General features: G+C 44.4%; 1 protein-coding gene across 7 annotated transcripts in view; it reads right to left on the bottom strand.

The window, feature by feature from the left end:
• Nucleotides 1–22,797, bottom strand: part of Ppp1r9a (protein phosphatase 1 regulatory subunit 9A) — a 286,389-nt gene extending 263,592 nt beyond the window's left edge. Inside the window, exons 1-2 of one of the 7 annotated variants that reach the window (XM_041675345.1) lie at nt 22,666–22,797; nt 18,915–20,491 (exon numbers count right to left, since the gene is read on the bottom strand). In XM_041675345.1, coding sequence (XP_041531279.1) covers nt 18,915–20,279 — 1,365 coding nt within the window. In that variant the 5' untranslated portion in view covers nt 20,280–20,491; nt 22,666–22,797. Of the gene's footprint in view, nt 1–18,914; nt 20,492–22,238; nt 22,434–22,665 lie in introns of those variants that run through there. The other 6 variants (XM_041675346.1, XM_041675344.1, XM_041675347.1 and 3 more) reach the window with 6 other exon arrangements.
• Between the last annotated feature and the right edge of the window lie 2,097 nt (nt 22,798–24,894).

Raw genomic sequence — 24,894 nt, 5'->3', positions numbered from 1 at the left:
AGGATCTCATGCAAGTTCAGGCTGGTTTTTTGTTTGTTTGCTTGTTTTGTTTTTTCTTTAAGATTTATTTATTCATTTATTATATGCACAATATTCCTCCTGCATGAACACCTCTATTGGCAACAAAGGGCACCAGATCTCACTACAAATGGTTGTGAGTCACCATGTAGTTGCTGGGAATTGAACTCAGGACCTCTGGAAGCACAGCCGGAGCTCTTAGCTTATGAGCCATCTCTCCAGCCCCTCGGGCTGGTTTCAGGCTCATTATGTAGCCAAGTATGAACTTGAAGTCCTCCTGATCATCCTACCTATACCTCCCAAGTGCTAGGATTATAGATATTTGCCACCATGCCTGACTGTGACAGTGTTTGCATAAAACTTTCTTCTGTGATGTTTTTTTCCAACTAGCTGGAAACCCTGAATAATAGAACAATACTATACTGCTCCCCAGCCAACAAGGAACTAGCCAGCCAGAGGCTTTTTAGGGGCAACATCAGCTTCTAGTGTTGACACCCACTCTGCAGACTGATCTGTCAACCTCTATAATCCTGTGGGCCAGCTAATTCTCTACAGTGAGTTTCTCTGTGCATTCATGAAAGAAAGAGAAAGAAAAGGAGAAAGTGTGTGCTCTGTTGCTCTGGAGAACTTAGACTAATCACTTAACTAAATATTACATATAGAATATGATGCCTTCAGAAATTTTTATTTTTTAAGTTTTTCTGGTTTTCTGTTTATGCAATTTTATTTCCACCTCCCCCCAATAAGAACAGATCCTGATGGCTCTACTGGATCACCTGGAATTAATCAATGTGTTTCTTTCTAGACTTTAGGTAAGAATTTCACATGACAAGTCAAAATCTGGTTACTCCAAATTGAAGTTCCCTGGAGGTACTCCTGCAATGGTCCATCTCCTGGAGGAGCTGCCATTCCCTACAGACACTAATCACTACTCACAGAGGGAGCCAGCAATTCGAACTTCTGCATTCTTCAAAACCTCCAGGGAAGACACAAGGCTCTGCTCAACTTAGCATGTGCAAACTTAGTCAAGAGATGTATCACTGTTTTGAACCACTACAGAAGAAAAAGGTACAGAAATGTATTCAAAATCATAATCAGGAAAAGTACTTTCATCCTTAAACTCTAAAGCCTTTTCCCAATGTAACCATTTTTCTAGAGAGAAGTTAAAATCTTAGATGTTACTGTTTGGGTTCAGGCTTCATCCTAGTCACTGATATCCATATATTCAAAGAGTCTGAAATGTTTGAGTGGAAGTTCAATCCCAAGGCCCCTCCCCTGAGAGTTGCCTCAGTTCAGACTCCACCTCCAAGGAAGCCCGCCAAAGGATGACCCTTCCCCAGAGATGCTCAAGACCACTCCCATAGGGTATTTAAATTGTATCACAGGGAACAAACATGTGCCTTTCCAGTATTCCTTCCCTGTCTCCTCTGTGGGGGCCTGGAGGGCCACCCAGGAGCATTGATATCCATTAAACCTGGGCTTTTTCTAATTTGGTTTGCTCTGATTTAGATTATTGCATCAGCAGAGAGGCTTATCAGAGCACAAAATCTTTTTAACTGGAGCTCCCACCAAGGGGTTGTTTTTCTCACCAGCCCAGGGCCACATGGTGGGAAAACACCCTCCCTTGCACTTGATCTCCACCAGGCTAAGATTGGCTTCGTCTGGGTAAGTTCTGAGGTCCAAGTCATTACCTTAGAGGCCCAGGGCATCAAACAATTTTTGGGATGTTCTGTGGAAGATATGGTCGTACCAGGCACCCAACCTGACCGGGACAAGGACCTGCCTTGTCCTTGTGGGGTTCCTTTTTCAGGAGACATCCTGTTGTATGTATTTCTCACACCCTCTGGTTTTTTTGACCCAAAGTCTATCACAATGGACACACTGCGCTAGGCTATGGGCTCCAGCATAAACTTGCAAAAGGGGTACCTGCAAGTCAAACCTAATCTCCAAATGCCCTTGGGCTGCCTTTTACAATTTCTTTTTAAATTGGGGCTGTCTGACACCATATGTCCTTAATGCCTAAATTTTTTTTGCCAGCGTGAGAACAAGTAAACAAACCCCATATGGCCATGATTTCTGGAAGCTGTGCTCCCTCTCCTCCTCCCCATTGCCCTCCCCACTTCACTTCACTGTTTGCTGTTTCTCTGCCTTCCTGGCATGTGATCTGGTCACACTGGGATTGTCCCTACAACAAAGCCGTTCCCCACTCCTTCCACTCTAAAACCACATCCGTGTTCTGTCCTTATGTTTCTGTTCTCCCTTACAGCATCTGCTGATCTGGACCTCAATGGGACCACCTGTGTGCTTGCCTGGCTTCAGCAGCCTACTGCAAAACATTTAAGTTGGTCAGATGACACAGGTTCCTAAAAAAAAGTTTTGTTCGTCTGTCTGTTAACATATATGTATACATAATGTAGCCATAGTATGTTTGTTTTATGTCTGTGTGCTTGTTTTAAGATCTGTAAAACTTGTAACTCCAGATTACAACAACTCTGGAAAATACAAACACATGGATAGCTGCCATTTTTGGTTGAGGTCAAAGTAAAAAACTTAATGCCATCTTTGGTAAGAGCACCCACATGTGCTGGCCCTACCAAGTAGACATTCTGCCTCCAATACACTTTGGCTTACTAAAATATTCCTTCTAATCTTGCCTTTACTGACATTGATAAGCTGTAACTGACTGGGTAAACTTTATGTCCAAATTTAACTTATATGTCTAAATTAAATATACCTAACAAGTAATGGTGCCCTGATTCTCAAGTGCCTTTACAGATCTAATAGTATGGCATTTAACAAAAGAGCTTCTTATGACAGAGAGACATGCCAGTTCCTGAAACGTCTTTTAGATTTTCAAGAAGATGCATGGTTGCAAAAAAAAAAAAAAAAACCCTTCTTCCCGGAGGCTTGCCTTTGGGTATGGCAAAGTCACCGACAGAGCAAAAAAGCTGCCTTCTATCTCATCAGCTTTCTGAACACTACACCAGGGGATCGATAGTCTCATCCTGCCAAGACAGGTAGACTGAACCCCACCACTACAGGAAAATGTTTGGACCTTCTGGACCTGCACCAAAGACTCTATGGGGACACTGGGATTGCCTGAGGAACTAAAAACGCCGTCTCACTTCTGCTCATCTACTTCTCCCTCTCAGATCTGTCTGATGGCCTTTGATGACTTAAGGTACTGGTAGTCTATTACTTCATTTGCTAAGTTTCCTGCTAAAAATACAAACAGGTGTGCCTCTTTCACAGGCTTCATAGTCCAGAATTAACAGGTTTTAGATGTATTTTCAGAGGTCCAGAGTTTTCCATTTCTTTTGTCTTCTAAAATGTTCATGCCTCTTTTAACTGAAAGCAATAGCCTTTTGCGATGACACCAAGACGTAAATCTGTTCCAGCTGTCTTACAGATACCTACAGGCTCCTGGGAAAAGCTCTACTGCTGCATCAAGAAATCTGGTCTAGTGGAAACTAACGGTCTCCAGAGCCTATTTTGACCCCACCCATTTTCAAGCTTATTTTACAGGTCACTCCTTCCTGGGTAAAGACCAATTTAGAGAGGGCCCTCCACATAACTCCAGCACCTGCACCAGCTCCTGGGACTTCACCATTGGTACCACCTCTCCAGGCTCAAATGGGCATCTACCCAACAACTGAAAACTGGTTTTAAAGGGCATATCTGCTCTCATCTCATTCATTCACCCCTGCCTCTCTTTTACAACCAGGGCACTTCTCCATCCCATTCTTTCCGGCAGTCAATCACCATTCCCATGGCTAGCCCCATTCATAGAGTAGATACTAACAATCTATTTTTTCTCCTAGCCACCAGCCTTCTCATCTCCCTCAAGGAACAGATGCCTGAGGACTCTGGATGCCTCGCCACCCACATCTCCCACTGAGTGTGAGCCCAACAACTCCCAACTATCCCCTCCCCCACATCGTCTCAGGCTGCAGGAAGTAGCCACACTTGAGCCTGTGCCCATGTACCCATAGAGTCTGGAATGTTTGGTTGGAAGTTTACCCCAGCCACTGGCATCCATATACCCAAAGAGTCCAGAATGTTTGGGTTCAGATTTTTTTTTGAAATCCATATATTCAAAGAGTCTGGAATGTTTGGGTGAAGTTCCATCCCAAGCCCTCTCCCCAGGGAGTTGCCTCAGTTCAGACTCCACCTCCAAGGAAGCCCACCAAAGGATGACCCCTCCCCAGAGATGATCAAGACCACTCCCAAGGGGTGTTTAAATTGTACCCCAGAGAATAAACACGTGGTTTTCCAGTCTTCCTTCCCCATCTCCTCTCTGGGGTGGGGGGTACACCCAGAAGCGTTGGTATCCATTAAACCTGGGCTTTTTCTAATTTGATTTGATTTGGTCTGATTTGGATTATTGCATTGGCAAAGAGGTTTATCAGGGTGCAAAAACTTTTCAGTTGCATCTCTTAGTGTTGCCTCTCCCTAAAGTAAATAAAGGTTCTTGCCATTTTATATATTTATATAGAATCAGCCAAGAATCACTACCACAAACTCAGAATTCCATAGAATACTGAGAGATGTTTTTGGTCATGTTAGGAAAGGTTAAAAACACCTAATGAATAATAAAACTCCTGATTACACAGTAAGATGATTTAATTAGGACTCATGAAATGCCAGATTACTTCGAAGTCTAATATCAGAATAATCAGTTAATCTAATTAGACCAGAAGCAATACTTTAAATTTGTAATTTCACAGCTCTGCTACACAACAAATGCATGTTTCTCATCATCTGTATGCAATACTGTTTACTAAAACTTTTCAAAGGTGGAAGCAGTCCAATACATGAGAGGAAGTAACTCTCTGACTCTCTGACTAGGACTAAAAATATTATATACTACAGTCCGCTCACACATCAAACCCTCTCCTCTCAGCCAATGCTTTGTTAGGAACAGCAGGAAGCTATCTATTGGCTGGTGTTATAGGACAGGAAACATGGTCAAAAGGACTCTGGGGAGGCTTAGACTTCAAAATCCTATTTTCAACTGATTGTGCGTTCTTTTCCACTGGCTGTATGTAACCAAGACACTCAAGTTTACCTCTGCATTCGCCTTTCCAGGCAGGAAGCTCACCGAGCTCAGTAACCGAACAGATCAACAGGAACTCACACTGGTAGGCTTTCACCAGACAAATACTTGTTATCTTTAGTTAGGACTGAGGTTTACTGCATTTCAAATCTAGTATATCTTATTTACAAAATAACACTTTAAACGACACATCAGAATACTGTAAAGCAATAGCTGATCTCAAGGGAAACATCTAATGCCTACAGAAAAGGTATAGTCATCACTTAAAAAATACTAGAAACTTTCTCCCCACACCTGAAAAGCTTAGCCACAAACATGAGATCAATTTAATCAAATATTAAATATTATGAACTTGTACTGAGGATATAGCTGAATAATTGAGGACTTGCCTAGCGTAGGCCCGGAGTCCACCCTTAGTCCCAACATCAAACTAACTTAACGAATTTAGCTGGATGTGGTAACCCACACGTGAAACCTCAGCACTCAGTAATCATTCCCAGAGAGAAATTAAAACCTCAGATGTTGTATCTTTCCCCGTTGCCCTCAACTGTGGAAAGAGCTAAATACAGTTTGAGGCAGGAGGATTGTGAGTGTGAGCGCAATCTGGGGATTGCCATAAGTGTACCAACTGTCTTACTACCTTCAACCTTCAAAATTATTTTCTGTGGTATGTCCTTCAAAGAAAACTACACTAAAATTAACTATCGAGTTTTTTTTTAGTGTTTCTGGTTGGCAAGATGGCTCAGTGTGTAAAGGTGCACAATGCCAAACCTAACTGAGTTCGATCTCTGAAACCCATAGAGTAGGAAAGAACTCCCACAAGTTGTCCTCTGAGCTTCGCACGCACCATGGTGTGTGTGCGCGCACACACATACACACACACACACACACACACACACACATGCACAGAATAATACATATAAACATAATAAAACTTAATAAAATTAAAATAATAAAAATTGTTAAATTATTTTCATCAACTTCTTTAAAATGTTATTGCTGCTCAAATTGCATCTGCCTAGCATCATTTTCTATTAAATAAGTTTTCTGTTCAGGAGTGTGTGTGTGTGTGTGTGTGTGTGTGTGTGTAGCTGGTTCTTTCCTTTCACACCTACAGGCTCAAATGATAAGCTCTGTCTCCTGCTGGGCCATTCCACCGTATCTATTTATCTTATTTTTAGAGAGAATACAGGTAGTCTAAGTCATCCTAAAACTCTTTATATAGTCAAGGACGACCTTGAGCGTATGATCTTCCTGCTCTTCTACCACCAGAGTGCTGGGGATTACTGGCCTGAACCACAGGTGTATGACTGAACCCAGGGGTCATTCATGCCAGACAAGTGCTCTCTCAACTGAGTGATATGCCTAGTCCTTGTAGGAGGCAGCATACACTCATTAGTGAAAGTCAGGTGATTCTGGAAGAGCACAGGCAATTTTTAAGCATCACCTTTACTCTTCCTGTCAAACTTTATTCTCTCCAACAAGATACCAGAATTAAGATTTTGATCTACAGTCTTTGATTTAGATACATTTTTTTTCAAGAATAAAATTATTTTAAAAATACAAATTAAGTATGTAACTATCCTACTTGTTAGGATTCCTCAGTCTGAAGTCATCGTAGAAAACATGGAGAGACGGTTCAGAAATTAAGAGCCCTTACTGATTTTGCAGAGGACCTGTGTTTGATTCTCGGCACCCACCAAGAGGCTTATAACTGTTTACAACGCCAATACCAGGGGATCCGCTACCCTCTTCTGGCCTCTGTGGGCACAAGACATGCCTCTGATGCACTGATGTATACTCAGAGGCACACACACATAGAATAAATATCCTATAAAGAAATCATCAGCTACACAACGTAACACATTATGCAGCCATCATGACAAATTCAACCATTCCTGTTACTGGAAATGTAAGTTATTTTTACTTTCTACTAACACAAATAGCATTAGGATGTAACCCTTGCAAACAACCAGTGGCCCAGAAGGCAGTGAGCACAGAGAGCTCATGAAAAAGCCCTTATAGAGTCACTGCGGCCATGCGGGTAAGGTTGATCCATGAGAAAAACACCTACATAGGGGATATGACTCAGTAGGAGGGTAGTTGCCTAGTCTGACTAAGACTTGGGGAGCCATACTAGGCACCTGAAAAAGTAAATAAAGCAGGCCTCCAAACAAAGGAAAGCCTGCACCTGCACCAGTAAATGAGCACAAGATAAGCGGTAGTTTTAGCTACCTGCAGAAAAATTCTAAAATAATAGCTGATGGCACAAATATTCTGGACAAAGTACTTTGATGAAATGTAATGATAACACAGCCTTTCTGAAGAATAATGCATCAGAATATAGCAAAGGATTTTTGTTTGTTCTGTGGTTGAGGTTTCAGTAGGTTTGTAGCCCTGGCTGTCCTCGAACCTGCTCTACAGAGCAGGCTAATCTCAAACTCTGCCTCCCGAGTGCTGGGATTAAAGGTGTGCACCACCACTGCCCAGGTATAAATCTTTTTTGTTGTTATTTTTTCAAAAAAAGATTTCTCCATGTAGCCCTAGCTGTTCTGAAGTTCACTCTGTGAAACTGACCTCAAACTCATAGGTATCAAGAGCTTTAATAAAATTTGTTAAAAATTTTATTTTTTGAAATTTATCCTAAATATTTTTTTAAATTGTAGATGCTACATATAGATGTGTGATACATACATACATATATATATATATATATATATATATGAATGATGTTGGTTCATTTTAAACATTAACTTAGTGTTAAACACTGATACTTAGAATCAGTGAGGACTTGACTCTTATTAATATTGCAGTGGGTTGTGCATACCCTGAAAAATTTCACATGTAGGGATTATAACTACAATTAGATGGGGCTGTTCAAAGGGGACTGCATTACTGGGAGCACCTGTTGTCGTGGCAGTGACCGCAGTGGTGCATTTTGCCCTATGGAATGTGTTCAAGTGCCCTTCACCTTGGTCATGTTATGTGACCCTTGACAAATGCCACCACGACGCTCTCAGATTTTCCAGTCTGTAGACTCATGAACTAAATGAACTCACACTGCTAGAGCAACATAAATGGGCAATTATCATTCTTCAATTCTACTTGTCCAATTTGTTAACATCTGAATGTAAAAGATACTCACTCCCCCCTCGTGTCTAGGACCCTGTTGTGAATACTTGATCCTGAGCCTCCTACTTTGAAGGCTGTGGAGCATTTAGGAGGCAGAGCCTGACTGGTAGAAGGCGTCAGGGTAGTCCTTTGAAGGTGAAGCCTTCCTCTAGTTCCAGCTGAGCACTCTGCCTACAAGTCTGCCACCACTGAGTCCCTCACCATTCAGGCCTCTGCCAAGCACTGCACAGTTCCTGTCCCCATGCCCTCCCACCATGATGGACTCTACCCCCTGAAACCATGAGCCGAGTAAACCCCTCTGAAACTGCTTCTGACAGGCACTCACCCTAGCAGTGAGGAGGTAACTAACATACTACTTCATCGTCAGATTATTTTCATGACTAGTCTAGACTTTACCTTTGTTTTTTGAGACAGAGTGTGACTACATAGCACAGACTAGCCTCCTCCTTTCAATCCTTCTGCCTTCCTGCCTCAGCGTCCTGAGTGTTATCTGCCACCTGCCAGCTTCAGCCTTTCCTTGTTGTTGTTATCAGTGATGATGATGATGCACCTGATGTTTTTGTTTGAGACAGGGTCTCACACAGTACGCTAACCTAACTGTGTAGCAGAAGATGACTTTAAATACCTAATCCTCTTGCTAGAAGCAAAGTAGAACCTCCCAAATTCTGGGATTAACAGGCATGTGTTAAAGTGTCAAGCAGAAGTCTTATTTTGTAAGACCTATTTGCATTTATTTTAAGGGTCACAGCTCAATGTTAATTTTTCTAAGAGAAAATAGATGCTTTCTTCATGGGAACGGTACACATTCCTGTGTGAATGTCTACTATTGATATAAGCATGGCCATGTCAAGAACACAATGAGACCCATAAGAAAGTCAAGGCCTTACCCTGCCCAAGTACAGATGTGGACAATGTATATGCAAACTACCACGACTCTGTAGTGAGGAGCGGTAGGCTGCTTCCCGCCACACGGCTAGTTTACCCGAAATAATTACACGAAAACTGTATTCTTTTGAAAACTGCTTGGCCCATTAGTTTCAGCCTCTTATTGGCTAATTCTCACATCTTACTTTAACCCATATTTAATAATCTGTGTAGCACCACGAGGTGTGGCTTACCAGGAAAGATCTTAACCTGCGTCTGTGTTGGGTGGGAGAATCATGGCGACTGCCTGACTCGGCTTCTTTCTCCCAGCATTCGGTTCTGTCTACTCCACCTATCCAAGATGCTGTCCTATCAAAAGGGCCAAGGCAGTTTCTTTATTAACCAATAGACATATGACCCTCCTCCATCACCACTCCAACCTGAGACTGCTCCCCTACAGAGGCCTCTATGAGATTAGCGACACACCCTCTTGTTCCCCTTCTGCTCCTGCTATATAAAATACTGGGTTTCAGGATCACTGCAGGTACACCTCTACCAGACAGCAGGGTCCACCTGACCCCAGATTTCTATCTGTGTGCTGTCATTCAATCAACCCAGTCAGGTCAGTCCCAAAGCTGGGAAGATCACAGCAGCATGATACATACAACTTCATGCATAATTTATCCTCCATTCATGCACAGACATGTAGGGCTAGTTCTAACATTATAAATACACCTTGTAAAATCCCAGTGACAGACGAAATAAGCAAACAAAACTTTCTCCTGGGATATAAGATTTTTGAGTACCTTTACACATGAGCTGTTTCATTTCTTCATACAGACTGCTGCTTTGTGAAAAAGAAACAGCTAGTTATGCTGAAGACTTAGAAACTGTGCAAAAAATTACCAATACTTCAATCATGCTGAGCTATGCTATGAAGCTATTTCCAGAACAAAGGTGAGTGGAAGCAATTAATATGTCAGCAACTAGATAACCAAAAACTCTTTCTTTCTTCTTAGTTCTTCAGCAGGGGTTTAATATATAGTCAACCCATACTTTCAAAAGTCACACTGCTCTCAAATCCATTCTATAGAAATGACCTCCTTCGATTTAGTATTTTAACCACTCTTAAGATTTTAGTAGAAGTCATGGTGCAAATGGGATTCAGAAGCAATACAATATAAGCTATTCATTTTTAACAGTTTAACAAAGGATACCCTTAAATTTTCTCTTTCAAATGTCACAAATATATCTGATTATTGTCCACTATAGGTACACTTACGATACAACCAAAGAACAACAAAAGTCTGTTATAAGCAATGATCTTATTAAAACCCACAAATTACATAATTTCGATTACATGTGAGCAATCCAAAGCCTCAGGAGGCAGGTTTGTCCACGACTAGAGACTACCACGTTATTTCTCAGAGCCATTTCCATCGCTGTAATTTAATAATGAAGTACATAAATGAGATGCCTTCCTGCAGCAGGGGAAACCAACAATGACAGTGCTTAAGCAAAGACGGGCACTTGCCCATAAAGAGTCCAACCAGCATAAAGAATATTGGAAGCAACAATGAACACGGTAGGGAAGAAACAACCATCCTATCATTAGGGAAACAGTTCCTTCTTCCAAGGGGGAAAAATGCATAATAACAGAAATCAATATCAGCATAAGTGGGCCTATTGGAAAGTCTGTGCTGAGTTAAACACTCTTGTTCCAACAGCAGCCCCTTAGAGCACTAACAGGACTGCACACTGAGAGCTGGTGCCCAAATTTAATCCCAGAAACTGTGAGGCTGAGGTAGAAGGATCACTGCAAGATGGAGGCCGACCTGGTCAACCTCTGGAGTTCCAAACTAGATGAAGCAATCGAGCAGCAACTAGCTTTGAAATACCTCTCCCTAAAAAGAGAAGGGCGTTGTCCTAAGAAGGGAGCTACCCCAGCCATGCTCTGCCATATGATCATACATTTCCCCATTCGCTGTAATACCCAACATCCATCTTTGGAAGCCTCCTTCCCCTTGGAGTTGCCTTGGTCCAGACTCTGCCTCTGGGAAAGTCCACCAAGAGCTGACCCCTCCCCAGGGATGACAGTGAACCAGATACTGCCCTAGCCCCACCTCTCACTGAATGTGAGCCCACCAACTCCTAGCTCTCCCCTCACTCACAGCGCCCCATGCCCACAGGAAGTAGCCAGACTTGAGCCAATGCCCTTTTATTCAAAGAGCGCCTAACATGCTGGTCACAAGCATCACCTCAGCTCCCTGTCACCATTATACAAAGAGTCTGGAAAGTAAGTTACACTCGGCATCCGTCTTTGGAAGTCCCTCCCCCTGGGAGTTGCCTTGGTCTGAACTCCACCTCCAAGAAAGCCTGACAAGCGCTGACCTCTCTCCAGGGAGGGTCAGGACTATTTAGGCTGATGCCAAAAAAAAGAACACATGGTCTCCATGTTTTGCATGGTCTCCTCCCTTTCTCTCCATGTTCTCCTGGCCCCCCGGGAACGCTGCATTAAACATGGGCACCTTTTATTTACTCTAATTTGGTCTGATTGGAATTATTTGCGTCGTCGGAGAGGCTCATCTTAAGAAATATACCTAACATTCACCTTGCATTCACCTCTTTCTCGCTGGACGGAACAACCACAAGGTGAGCTAACAGCATTGGTCTTCCTCCCTCGAGCCTGTCATCCTCTCTACATGGACAAGTCACATTTATAGCAGCTCCAACATTCTCTGAAAAAGCATTCTCCAGACTCCATGTACATGATCTGTCCAGGAGAGGCAAAAGCAATGAAGACAGGAATATATTACTGTTTGCCAAAGGAAAAGAAATCGGCAATGATTAACAACAGGCCTAAAGTTGTTTTGCTGGGTGATGGAAACATTTTAGAATTATATATTAGTGATGGTTGTACAACACTGTAAAAACTGAATTGTATACTAGGAATGGTGAATTTTTAAGCTGTTTGAATTTCATTTCATCAACAACAAAAAAATGCCAATCAACATTCAATACACAAAAACAAGTGCATGGATACCTAGTATGTCCTTCCTTTTAACGTCCTTTTTACCCTCCAAAAAATAAATTCCCCGTAAGAAGAATTATTCAAGCAGAAGCTGAGAGATCATCTGTCAGCAGATGCGAATGATGCTTCCTTGGAGTGACTGGGAACTTAACAGTACTGTAAGTACTTTCAGCTCTGAGCTTCTGTGTTAACAATGTGACAAGATAAACTCTGGGGAACATCTACAAAGCGACCAGGAAGAAAACTATGAGGCAGCACAAAAGCATTGAATTGTTTTCTGAGTCTAGGATAGCAAGGTTTGTTCAGAATTTAATTGGCTTTCTAAACAAATCCCTAAGCTACCGTTTTATGTGTGGTAATGAAGATGCAGATAAGATTTAAATCAAATTACTTTATATGAGCAGGCAGCTGGGCTAATGAGGTAAGCTATGGATGAACATTAACAGTTAATTTCCCCCTAAATTTGGCGTTTTACTTTTAAAGCCCATGAATCCATCCAGTAACCAGTGTTCATGTGAGGAAGTTTAGAGCAAAGACAAAATAGTTATATTCGGAAAAATCCAAACTCTGCTCGAAATGCGAGAAAACATCAAACATAATTTGATGTAGGAAAAAAATCTCTTTTTAAACAAATGATAATTGCTCAGTGAACAAGAACAAAGAGTACAACATAATAATCTTGAATTTTAGGCAAGGGACTTATTTTTACATATATTATTTGATTCTGCACATTATATTCAATTAATTGACATTTTTTCATTTGCCTCCTGAGGAACTATAGTCACTCTATAAAACATCAAACTGTAAGAGAAATCCAATTTCAGTGTTATGTCTTAGAAGTCATACAAATAAAACCAGTTAGGATGACAATGCTTACATTTTCCTCTAGAAGCGTATTGATTCAGATGCCCCAAAGAACGAAAGAAATGGAATTTCTCAGTCAACCACAAACTTCCTCCCCCGTCCCTTTATACTGAAAGCCATAGAAGGGTCTAGGATATAGCATTTAATGACCCAAACTCCTTGAGAATGCAAATCATAATCCACCTTGGCATCCGGAAACAGGGTGCCTTACATAACTGCGACCTAGTTGTACTTTATAGACAAAGGATCTTCTTCCACAACACCTGCTAGCATAGCCTCTCCCGAGGAGCAGACTGCTGAGCATCTTAGGGCCAACTTCTTTTGGAAGATGAGCATTGCATTTCCCACTGAAATCCAAACAGGGGCTTGGGGACCAGCAGCATGGACACCACTTAAGGCCTTGTTGGAAACACAGAACCTCTCTGATGTGGCGGCATACACATGTAATCTCAGCACTTACAGATGAGGCAGAATTGCCAAGAGCTCAAGAACACAATGGGTCACAAAACATGTTTTAGGCCAACTAGAGAGGGCCAAATAAGTTCACCCTATCCCAAGAACAAAATGGGAAAAGAAAAGCAAATATGAACTCTTAGATTCCAGTCCAGACCTACTGTTGAGTAAGTTTTTTAAAATATTAAATTTTAAAATACTAAATTCTATTACAGAGGTCAAGGAGAGATGGAGGCTAAAAGTTTAGTTCATTGGTAGAAAGTATGAATAGCATACCCATGGCCCAGTTCAACAGCCAGCACGTCCCATCCCTGCCCCCGACATCAACCGCGGGAAACACAGGCTTGGGTAAGTACAGATAATGAATATATATACTGGTAGAGCAAAGGCAAAACTCGGAAAACACAATTAAAACAGGTAAGCTAGTAACCTCCTGATAATATAAAAATAGAACACATAGAAAATATGATCAAAAGAAAAAGGCTAAAGGGAGTAAAACATTAAGTTATCATTATGTATCTCTAGACTGACAACTGTCAATCTCCCTATAAATCTACCCACTGCAGACACTCCACGTGGCCTTCTGGAATGGCAGGGGATCACCCAAAGAAAATCAACTAAAACATGTGGCTTGCCAAGCAGTGATGGCGCACACCTTTAATTCCAGCACTCTGGAGGCAGAGGCTTGCCAAGCAGTGATGGCGCACACCTTTAATTCCAGCATTCTAGAGGCAGAGGCAGGTGGATCTCTGAGTTCCCAGACAGCCTGGTTCACACAAAACCCTGTCTTGAAAAACAAAAACAAAAACCCACGGTCATCACCAGGTAAATCTGCAAAGCCACAACTATCCCCAGTGTGTCGGTTCCATATCAGCACCGACCAGGGTATCTTCAGTACATTGATATTTTGGTTCCAATATCAGTACCAGTCTTTAGAGCCACAATGTAGGAAGGCTGGTATAAAAGAGACAGACAGCTTAGGCTACATAGCAAGACTCACCAAAACAAAAAAGAAAAAGAAAGACAGGTGAACACGATGTACCATTGAGGGCATGGGATGGGGTAGGTAACATGAACTTCAAGTGTCAGAGGCAAGCACTCTACCACGAAGCTAAGTGCCCAGCCCTTTGCATCTGATCAAATCTATCAACCTCCTCCATGGCTTTTTCTCTTGCTTCTGGGCCTGTGTTTTAAACTGAGCTGAGAAATTCCAGATTTGATCATTTAACCTAGTTGCTGCCTGCTTCTGTTGCATTGCCTCTGCAATGGCTCAGCACAGTATGCAGGATCAAATCATTGCATCAAGGTAATTTCTCAGGGAACACCTACAGAAACAGAATCTGCATTTTAACAAGATCTCCAAGTGATTCATATGCATATTACAGTTTAAGAAGCACTGCTGAAAGCTTCCACAGACACAAAAAGTTGGGTCTCAGAACTCTGCTTTAAACATTACTACTGAGCAAAAAGCATTCCATGCCCAGGACAGAGACTCTGAGCCCCCATGAGGCAGCGAAGACACTGAGAACCGGCTTCCAAGGCTCCTGTATCAGTGATAAAGGCTCCTCTCCCCTCGCCTGTCCTTCAAAACCCAGGATCGCTGAAGTGCAACGCAGTTGGAGAAAAGCTCCAAGCAAGTATCACAAAAGCTCCGGAACATTAATTCTGCAATCACATACTTGCTGGGAGTTCAGAAAATATCCTCTTTTAGGGGACACCATTTCAAGAATACAAAGCTAAAGAATATTATGGCTTCTAGTAACAAGCGAGGGTTATTTATGAGTTCCTTAATGAGGCTGTGATGGCCTTACAAAGGTCATCACACAGCAGATGAGACAGAAAAGCCTTGTTTAAAGGGATGCCCACCTCCCACCCACTCCTTTCCTAGACAAATGCTCTCATGGATTGTATTCATAATCTTTCTGATACATCCTAGAGGCTCAGTAAATGTTCTAAAATGACAAAAAAAAATTAATGACATAAGCTACTTTTGTTGGCCTTTATTGATATAAAGCATAATTACTTTAATTAAATTCCTTAGTTTTGAGAAGTTTCTGAAAACTAAAACATCATTCTATGCCTCAAATGAAAATGGTAATAACATTCTCCCACCCCCTTCAAGGTAAGGTTTGTACTTTCTATTAATAAACCCATTCTGATGTTCCATGACCCTCCCTATTAAATACATCAGCCTATACAATTAGTAACAATTGTGTCTGTGAAAGATGGGGAAATCAACTGTTAGCCAGCAAATACAATTTTGGATGTGGGGAAGATATTGAAACAGTTTCTTACTTCGTATCCCACGATGGCCTTGAACTTTCAATGCTGCTGCTCCAGCCTTCGCAGTCCTAAGATTATGGGCATGTGCCACCACATCTCAGTAATGTGACCATTGAACACAAGGAATATGGTGTAAAGATCAAGTATTATTTGTTTGTTTGTTTTTTTCTGGGTTCAGATTTAAGACATCTCAAGGTAATATTTATTCAAAATTTCTATAAGAAAATTGAACCAAACATTAGAAACAGTATCACACCCACAAAGCTCATACACAAGACTACTGACAACTAAAGATGTTGGGTATGTTTTGCCTAGGAAAGAAAAAGATTATCGGGAATATAAAACTTTCAAACATTATTTCTGTAAAGAATATGCTCTCTAATGCTTCTTAAAGATAGAGTATTTAAATATCAAAGAAAAAGGCTTTAATCTTATCTTTCTACTACCTACATAAAGCTTTCGGAAGATAAGCAAACACAATGAATGGGTAAATGTATTCTGTTTCAAATAACGTATTGTATCCCTGTCACAACACAAGTAAGCCAAGAACTAACTATCAAGGGCTCAAAAGACACAGGCATTTGGGCACAGTTGTTACTCTGTTTAACCTGAGTTTATTTAAATAAAATGTATGCAAGAACTGACTAGTAGGTCACAGAAGGGCAACTCTTACAGAAGAGGGTGGCCTCTGCAGCTAGCATCATGACAAGCACACGTGATGAACCTACGAAAGTACTTGTTGGGTCGGTTTTTAAATTACCTCCCTCTGAAGCAAAAAAAGAAAAAAAACTTAAATGGGGAGTGAACAAACTCCACCCTCGGTGGAAAGCCCTTTTCAAATGTCCAAGTGTATCCACTTTCCTGTTAAACAAGGGAAGCAACAAGAAAGAGTAACTCTCCTATTCATTACAGAGGAGATAAGGACGGGGCTTCTGCTTACAAACTCAATTCACTGCAAGTTGTCCCTTTAACTGCCCAACGAAAGCCAAATGGCCTCGGGTACTCACATCTTACCAAGACCCAAGTTCTTTCTGAAATGGGCTAAATGCACACACATATTCTCTTTCTTTTCTCTACATACCCCAGTTTGGGTAAAGAAGCAACACACTTTTTACTATAAGCAACAGAAATCAGAAAGTCTGAATTTAAAATTTTTCATACAATGACAGCTTCTGTAACATCCATCACAGGAACTACTACGCAGTTATGTCCTGTGTGCTAGAGGACCCAAATATAAGGCTGGTATCCCAGGAGGCTCAATGGCTGACACTTTAGATGATAAATGTTCAAAATTTCCTATTCCCCTGCTTTAGGCAGTGAGTGGCGAGTTATTTCAGCTATGCATCTCTTGTTCAGTTTAGGACGGTCTAACCTGTACTGACCCCTCTTGTTTAGTTTAGGACGGTCTAACCTGTACTGACCCCTCTTGTTTAGTTTAGGACAGTCTAACCTGTACTGACCCCTCTTGTTCAGTTTAGGACGGTCTAACCTGTACTGACCCCTCTTGTTTAGTTTAGGACGGTCTAACCTATACTGACCCCTCTTGTTTAGTTTAGGACGGTCTAACCTGTACTGACCCCTCTTGTTTAGTTTAGGACGGTCTAACCTATACTGACCCCTCTTGTTTAGTTTAGGACGGTCTAACCTGTACTGACCCCTCTTGTTTAGTTTAGGACGGTCTAACCTGTACTGACTCCTCTTGTTTAGTTTAGGACGGTCTAACCTGTACTGATGCCTTTCTAGGAGGAAGGAAGAACATGCTCAAAGGAATAGTGGAATTTGGGGGCTTGCTGGACAGGCTTGGGAACGGATACCTTTGAAGAGGGTGCCTAAAAGTGGGAATAACGCCATTGACAGGTGAGCAGAGATACAAGAAAGTACCAACACATACGAAAACACAGCTTATTCTCAAACTAAATCCATATCTCGGTTCATTTTAAACATAGATGAACTGCATGTGGCCATTCTGACCCAAAATGTCACTTTATACCAACAAGAAAAACTCTGGCTTATTAACATCTATACAGAACTTCATAGGATATTACTTTATTTCAAAATATTACTTGCTGATCACAGCAGAGGCAGGCATTTCTGTGGGCATTTCCACGGAAGTTCTTGCAGCTTCAAATGCAAGTTCATGGGACGGGAAAAAAGGAACTTTAGGTTTTAAGAAGCCAATGGACAAAGAAGTGGCATCAAATTCCAAATCTATCATCTATACAGCACGTATGCCCGCAGCATGCCCCAAGAAGATAGCATCAAACAACACACGTGAACCAGACCTCCCCAGGCTCCCCACAAGGTGATGCCAGAATCTGAGGACAGAGCTGGTGGGCAAGTGCTTGGAAAAGCACTCCAGGGGACTCTGAAACTCAACCCACAGCCCCTGCCCTTAGTGCCATTTCCCACTAAGAACATCATGCCACCCGCTCCTGAGACACTCTTTGGTCTTCTTCTCTACCAAATGTTAGCTAAGTGAAGTCACTAAAATAAGACATTTGAATTCGGTTGGCATATTCCAGTTTGTAAGAGGTAAAAATCAATCCATGAGTGGAAAGTCAACTATGCTTCCTCTCTCAGAATGTCAGTGCAAAGCTACATAGCAATTCCTGAAATCGAAGTTGTATATAGCCACGGCTTTGCAAAGTATTTATCAGCTAATTTATTAGCTCCATAAAGCAAATGTTCACAACCAAGTAGCAATTCAAAAAGAAAAACTAAAAGTTCAGAAACACCATCCACTTTCACTGAACTAAGGAGTGGTTCATTAAAGCAAGAAAATAAAGAAAATGGTGTCAAGGTTAGCATAAAGCCCCAGTGCACCTTATACCCTGTATCTTAAAATGTAGAGTCAGAGCATGGTTACTGACGGGTCATCTTAAAGAGCCCCGTGCAGAAGTAGCTGTATTTCAAAACCTCCTCGTTTCAGTGCTCCGGCTGCTCAGACTCCACTCTACTGCGATGTGTCTCACAAACTCACAAACTTCTTCACCTTGCTTACGTCTCCCTGGGGGTTTATGGCACCGGCACCGTACATCACTTCAGTCAACCTGATACCTCCCCAACGTCTCACTTCTGAAATCACCGGATAACAGGTGCATACCCACAAACTCAAACGTCTTACAAAATCAAGTAGTTGTCAAATCTATCCTGCATAGGCCACCATGCTGAAAGGGGACTTAGGGAACAATCTGAAAAAAAAAAAAAACATACCTTAATCGGAGCACAACTAAACTTAATTTTCCTATTTGCTGGGATTTCTTCCTCTTCCGGCAACCCGACGATCTCCGAGTACTCCATATCGGGCTCGTAGTCATTGTTCTCGTCGCTGTCGTCCTCCTCGTCCTGCTCAGTGCCCGTCTCCCCCCAGTCCGAGTTGTACCTGGATCTCACCCTATACACGTTATAGTCACTCTGCATGTACACATGGGAACTCTCATAATTATTCGAGTCTTCAAGCACTTCTCTTCCACAGCTGGATGCAGAAGCATCCGGCGAGGTGACATCACCTCCTGCCAGGTCTTTCTTCTGTGGCTGTACTGTCTCACTCCCAACCACATCAGCTTCGGCATCTTCTGAGGCTTCGTTCTGTGCTGGGAGGTGATCGGCAGAGGGCTCCTCAGGGATATCTGTGTCAGTGCTGGCCAGAGTCTCCTGGGGAGATGTGACGTCCTCCGCTCCCTTGCTCAGCTCTGTCTCCTCACTAGGCAGTGAAGCTAGAGAGGCGGCTTTCCGAGCCACTTCTGCAGCTGCAGGGGTTTTCTGAGGATCCTCGGTCTCCACACCTTGCTTGCTTGAAGAAGATCTTGAATTAGAATCCTTGAGGTGGCCGAAGGTATCCAGATTGGTAATGGTAACAGAGGGCAGAGTCAGAGGGTAATGTCCAGTCACCGAGTACTCACTACCCTCAGTCTTCTCAGAAGCCACGGCACTCGGAGACTCGGTGCTCTCGAACACCGCACTCAGCTGGCTCACTGTCGGGGACACCGCTTCAGTGCGGGGGCTCAGGCTGTCCAAGGAATCGCTGCTGCCTCGGTTGGACTTGGAAACCCCCCACTCATCCAGTGCTTCAGTGCCTCCGGCTTTCTCTTTCTTTGGGGAGTAGCGATTATTGTGCCCTGATTCATGCACACTTCTCTCAAACATTTTCCGCGTCTCTGTGAACTTAGCGTACGAAGGGCCATCGTGCATTGTGTCAAATCTACTAATTCGTTCGGAAACAGAGGACTCCAACTTAACCACTGAGCCATCTGTTTTCTCCACAAACTCTTTGGGCTTCATTCTTCTCTGGGGGGACGTAGGCCTACCTTTGCCCCTGGTTTTGGCAAGGACAGCAGCATTCTCGTTGGGTTCCATACCCATCTGCATAAATAGATTTTTAATCCTGTTGACATTGGAGCCATATTTCCTACCCCTGCTCTGCTGGGAGCCCTCACCCTCTCTTGTCTTCTGCTCCCCATCGGACTTGGGTTTGTCAAAAGTACTCTTCAGTGCCTGGAACTCTGTTCTGTATGCGTTTCTGTGAGGAGATGCACTTCTGAGAGTGCTTCGTTCCCCTGAAGACTCAGCTTTCAACATTGTTACTTCAAGGGTGAAAAGCCAGTGCTCATAATGATGGGGGAACAACAAGCGAGGAAAAGACGTCTCTTTCGAATGCCGGGTACTGGGTCAAGCAAAAGACCTCTGGAGTGACATGCCTTTCCAGTAGTGATCCCAACGGGTGTGTTAGCAATGCATTCACGTCAAGAGTTACACAAAATGGCTTTTTCAAAGCAAGGCTAGAGGGTCACCTGGAATAGAAAAGGATGCGTTTCTGAATTCATCTGAATTTCTGTCTAGTCAACTAATCGGCATTTAGCACACACTTTATGTTCCAAGTGGTTGAGTCACAGGGCAAATCCATTACTTCAAAAGCGGTCATTAAGGCCAAGAAGCTAAAAAGTTATTCTGATTGGTCTTTGGTTAACAAAAGTGTTTCAAACATAAGTTGGAGTCTTTACAAAACCACAACCTCCTCTTCCTCCCCACTCCCCTCCACCTGCACCCTACCCCACCCCCCTACTTGATAGTAATGCTTTCGCCTAAGTCTGGATATTTCTGTGAACGACTATGAAAGAACGCCTCAAAAAGTCACCCAAACGGCCATCCCATCTGGGAATTTTCCAGAGTCGTGCAGAACCGGGAAAAGTTTGGCGTCTGTTTCCAAACTCTAAAACAGGCCCACAAGGCTTATCTGGTGGTTCTGATCCAATATTCTCTTCCACAGAATGACCCAAGTAACAATTTCAGTGCAAATCCAGGACGAAACGGACAGAAGTTAGTTCTGGAATGTCAGTTAAGTTCCACTGTAAAGTTTCCTGGCCAAGAGGCTATTACTAATTAGAGTGGGATACAGTCTAGTAGGAATGGACGCACGAGAACGTCACAGCCAGAGAGCCAGTCTACCATGATACTCCCTTCCACAATCCTGATTCTTCTATTCTTTCTGGCCCCTAACTTTCTACAAGCTGGGGGAGAGAAAACAAAAAAACAAAAACGCGAAAGCCATGCAAGCTTGCTGTTCCCCAGCCCACGGCTGGGTTTTCTATCAATATGCCCACACTTCAGGCGCTCAATGCAGCTCTAAACATTCTTTTTTTTTTTTCATTTTGGTTTGGCTTGTTTTGGTTTAATATTAGACCAAACCACATCACCCTCATGCACCATAGGCAGAGGAAGCCCACAGTTTCACTTAAATCAGCTCCAAACTCATTTCCTGGCCCAGCAAGCAAGCATGGCCCATGCAGGCAAACAAGAAAGGCTTTCTGAGAGTGGTGCCTGTGGTTTGGGGGTTTTATGGTGGTTGTTGTTGTTGGTTTTGGTTTTGGTTTGTTTTTTTTTTTTCCTTTATTTCTTTTTTTGAATAGCGTTGACAATATCCTTTTACCCATAAACACCCTCCCCTCTCCCCAACCGGCACACGCCGTTCCCTCCCCCGCCCCTTCCAGCCCGAGGGGGCGGAGGCGGGGGCGAAAGGGCCGCCGGGGATTCAAAACCCTGCCCCTCACAAAAGACAAAACATAAATAACACCAACTTGAGAGGCAGCCGGTCCCCGAGCCCGGTTCGGGACGCAATCCCTCCCTCGGCCCCGGCCCCGGGGTAGGGCCGGGAGAGCAGGTGACGCCGAGCCTAGGAGGTCGCAGTCTAGCTCGGTGCCAGGAAGCACCTGAAGTCCTAACACATTGGCTGCGGCTCCCGGGGGGCTGCCAGGCGGATCCCGGGTGTGTGGCACCGGGAAGAGCCCAGCTCCGGGGCCACCGTCAGCAGAGAGAGAGAGAGCCAAGGCGAGGGGGGTGATGGTGACAAATGCCTCTCTTTTGCCTCCCAGTGTGCCGGGAAACAATAGATCCCACGGAGAAAGCCCCGGCCCCTCTCGCCCCGGCGCTCCCGACCGCAGCCCACCCCCACCGCCCGCGGGTCCGCCTTTGTGCACGCCGCCGCGTCCCCGCGCGCCCGCCCGCCGCCCGCCACCCGCCACCCGCACGCCGCCCCCTTACCGAGCGGCCCGGCCGGGCGGGAGGTCGGACTCCTCCGGCGGCCCCCGCCCGGGGCCCCCCGTGGCCGTGCGGGCTCGGCGCCGACCGTGTGCCCTCCACCCGCTCGTCACGGCGCGCTGCGCGCCGCGGCCGCCTGCACTCGCGCCTCGGCCCCCACGCGCGTCCTGCCCGCGCGGGGCGGCCCCGGGACGCGCGCTGCGCTCCCCGTTCCTCCCCCCCCCCACCCCCCGCCATGGCGGCCCGGCCTGGGGCCCCGACGCTAGCACCCTCGGCTGCGGCCTCGGGCTGGGACGCCGCTCGGCCCACGTGCAGGGGGGGTCCCCACGCCGGGGCCCCGAGGCCCGCGAGGCCCGGTGGAGTGGGGTGGGGGGTGGCGGGGGAGACAGCCTCGGGGGATGAGGAAGGCCCGGGGTAACAGGTGCCTCACCTCGGCTGATGGGATTAACTCTAGGGCCGCGGAGAGAGGGAGCCCAGCAGCGAATTCCCAGGAGAGGGAGAGAGGGAGCCTCTGGCGGCCAACGGAGGGCGAAAAGCACCGGCCCGAGGCAAGGCCGCCCCACCCCCAAGACCGTGGGTGTGGGGGCTCCGGGCTCAGGGCAAGGCCTGCACCTCTGGGGTCTGGCCGATGTGGGTTCCCGCCCTGATGGTGCGGAACCCACAGGGTCTACAGTCAACTTGGAGGCCTGCAAATGGCCTGGACTGGCCTAGAAGGCCAAGACCAAGGCCCTACTCCAGTGTGGCCTCCGCAGAGATGACCCGGCTGGACCTCAAGGCCCCAGTGCTACAAGGAAGGGGATGGAGAGGACTTTGGTCTGTCTCCTTGTACAGCTTTCCAGTTCACACTCCCTAGTTTTGCCCTTGAATAAACTCTCAACCCACCTTCTCCTCCCAAACACGCACGATGTTACATACTTTTCTCCCATATGCGAAAAGGACCTGGACGGTCAACGTAGATCCCATCCAAAAGTTCTATGGGGCAGAAATTACAACTTTTGAAAAGACAAGATCAGGTGTCTTGCCACATATGTGTGAGGTGCACATGGAATCCCAACACAGACAGGAGAATTGAGTTTGAGAATAACCTGGATTAAAAATCCAGCCGTTGTCTGGAGATGAAAAACAGCAGCAGGCCTGTAGTGGCTGAGTGGCTGACCTTTAATCCCAGCACTCACACTCAGGAGGCAGAGGCAGGGCGATCTCGGAATTCCAGGCCAGCCTGGGCTACCGATTGAGTTCAAGTACAGCCAGGGACACGAAGAGAAATGTCTGGCATGGGGGCGGGAGTAAAAACAGTTTGAAAATATATGTGTGTGCAGTAAAAAATAGCAAAATGGAGCCACCCTCTCAATACAGGCAATCTAGAAAGAGACAAAGCTGCTTAATAGTCCTAAAGCACTACAATATTGGATTCAGAATTTCTGCGGTACTGGTAGCCATGCCGAGGGACAGGGGCCTGACTTGGTGCTGCCGCCCTTTGGGCTGACCTATTTCCTATTAGCCAGTACAGAGCAGGCCCGGGGCTTGTTAAAGGACGTTTTAGAGTAGATCTTTAAGCACAGGATGAGTGGAGAGAGCGCTGAGGGCAGTGTGAAAACTCAACCAGAGCACAGATGTGGGCTCCTCAGAGTATGTCTCTGTCCGCCAGCATATGCCAATGCGTACCACTTCTGATATGTACCACTCATAGAAGTGTTGAGATTACTGTCTTCTAAGGGCCACCAGAGGTGCCCTCCAAGTTTCAGTTGATACTGTAGACTCTAGGTCTCTTGAATTTGGGAAGATAAGCTTTTTTGTTCCCTGTAAACGTGGTTAATAATCTTGCTTGAGATCCCTAGGAAATGTCTGAAAAATGGGCTGTGGCCCTCCCGAGGTCACATGGGGTCTAGCTTTAAGCCTGTTTCATAGCTACTTTAACATAGGATTGTGTGTGAAGGTGTGTGTTTATCTGTAGCTTTCCCAGCAGATGACACTAATTCTGCTGGACGTCTTTCCTCTCCCCTAGCAAGTGGCATTAGCTCGGAGATGAATGGCTTCTTTCCCCTCCATGTTCCAGTCATGTTCCCCCATCTTTCTAGCTTACCTTAGAATTGTCTTCAAGAATACATTGTAAGCCCCACCCCACCCCCAGTTTATTAAATAAAAATAGTACTGGACCGCATATATGTGTGTGTGCTTATCCTGCCATACCTAACCAAGAAGTTTAATTTGTAAGTAAGCCACGGTAAATTAGCAATTACAAAAAAAAAAAACAGAGAAATAAAACAATATACTGGAGCAGTTAATTAAGACAGAATTTTTCTAATAAAAGATAATTACATCTTTATAAGATGTATCTATGAGTATGTGTTTATGTATGTGTTTATGTGTCGAGTACGGATGTCCATGGAAGCCAGAAGTGGATCAGATTTCTTGGAACTGGGGTTACAGACAGTTATGAGCCACCTGGTGTGGGTGCTGGGAACCGAACTCTGGTCCTGCGAAGAACAATATAGGCACTTAACCTCTGAGCCATCTCTCCAGCCTGAAGCATCACCGCACACTGCAGACAGGAAAATGGAGGTTATGCCATGTGCAGCATTCACAATCCCATGGCCTAGAAGTGCACAGCAAGAATCTGTGCTGCGGAAGTAAAAACCTCTGCAGCTACTTAATTCTA

This window comes from Microtus oregoni, unplaced genomic scaffold, assembly GCF_018167655.1.
Source record: "Microtus oregoni isolate MIOR12 unplaced genomic scaffold, Mior012 000026F_ref0000081, whole genome shotgun sequence".
Taxonomy (NCBI): Eukaryota; Metazoa; Chordata; class Mammalia; order Rodentia; family Cricetidae; genus Microtus; species Microtus oregoni.
Note: the sequence above shows the minus strand (reverse complement) of the source record. Positions and strands in the feature narration are given on the sequence as shown.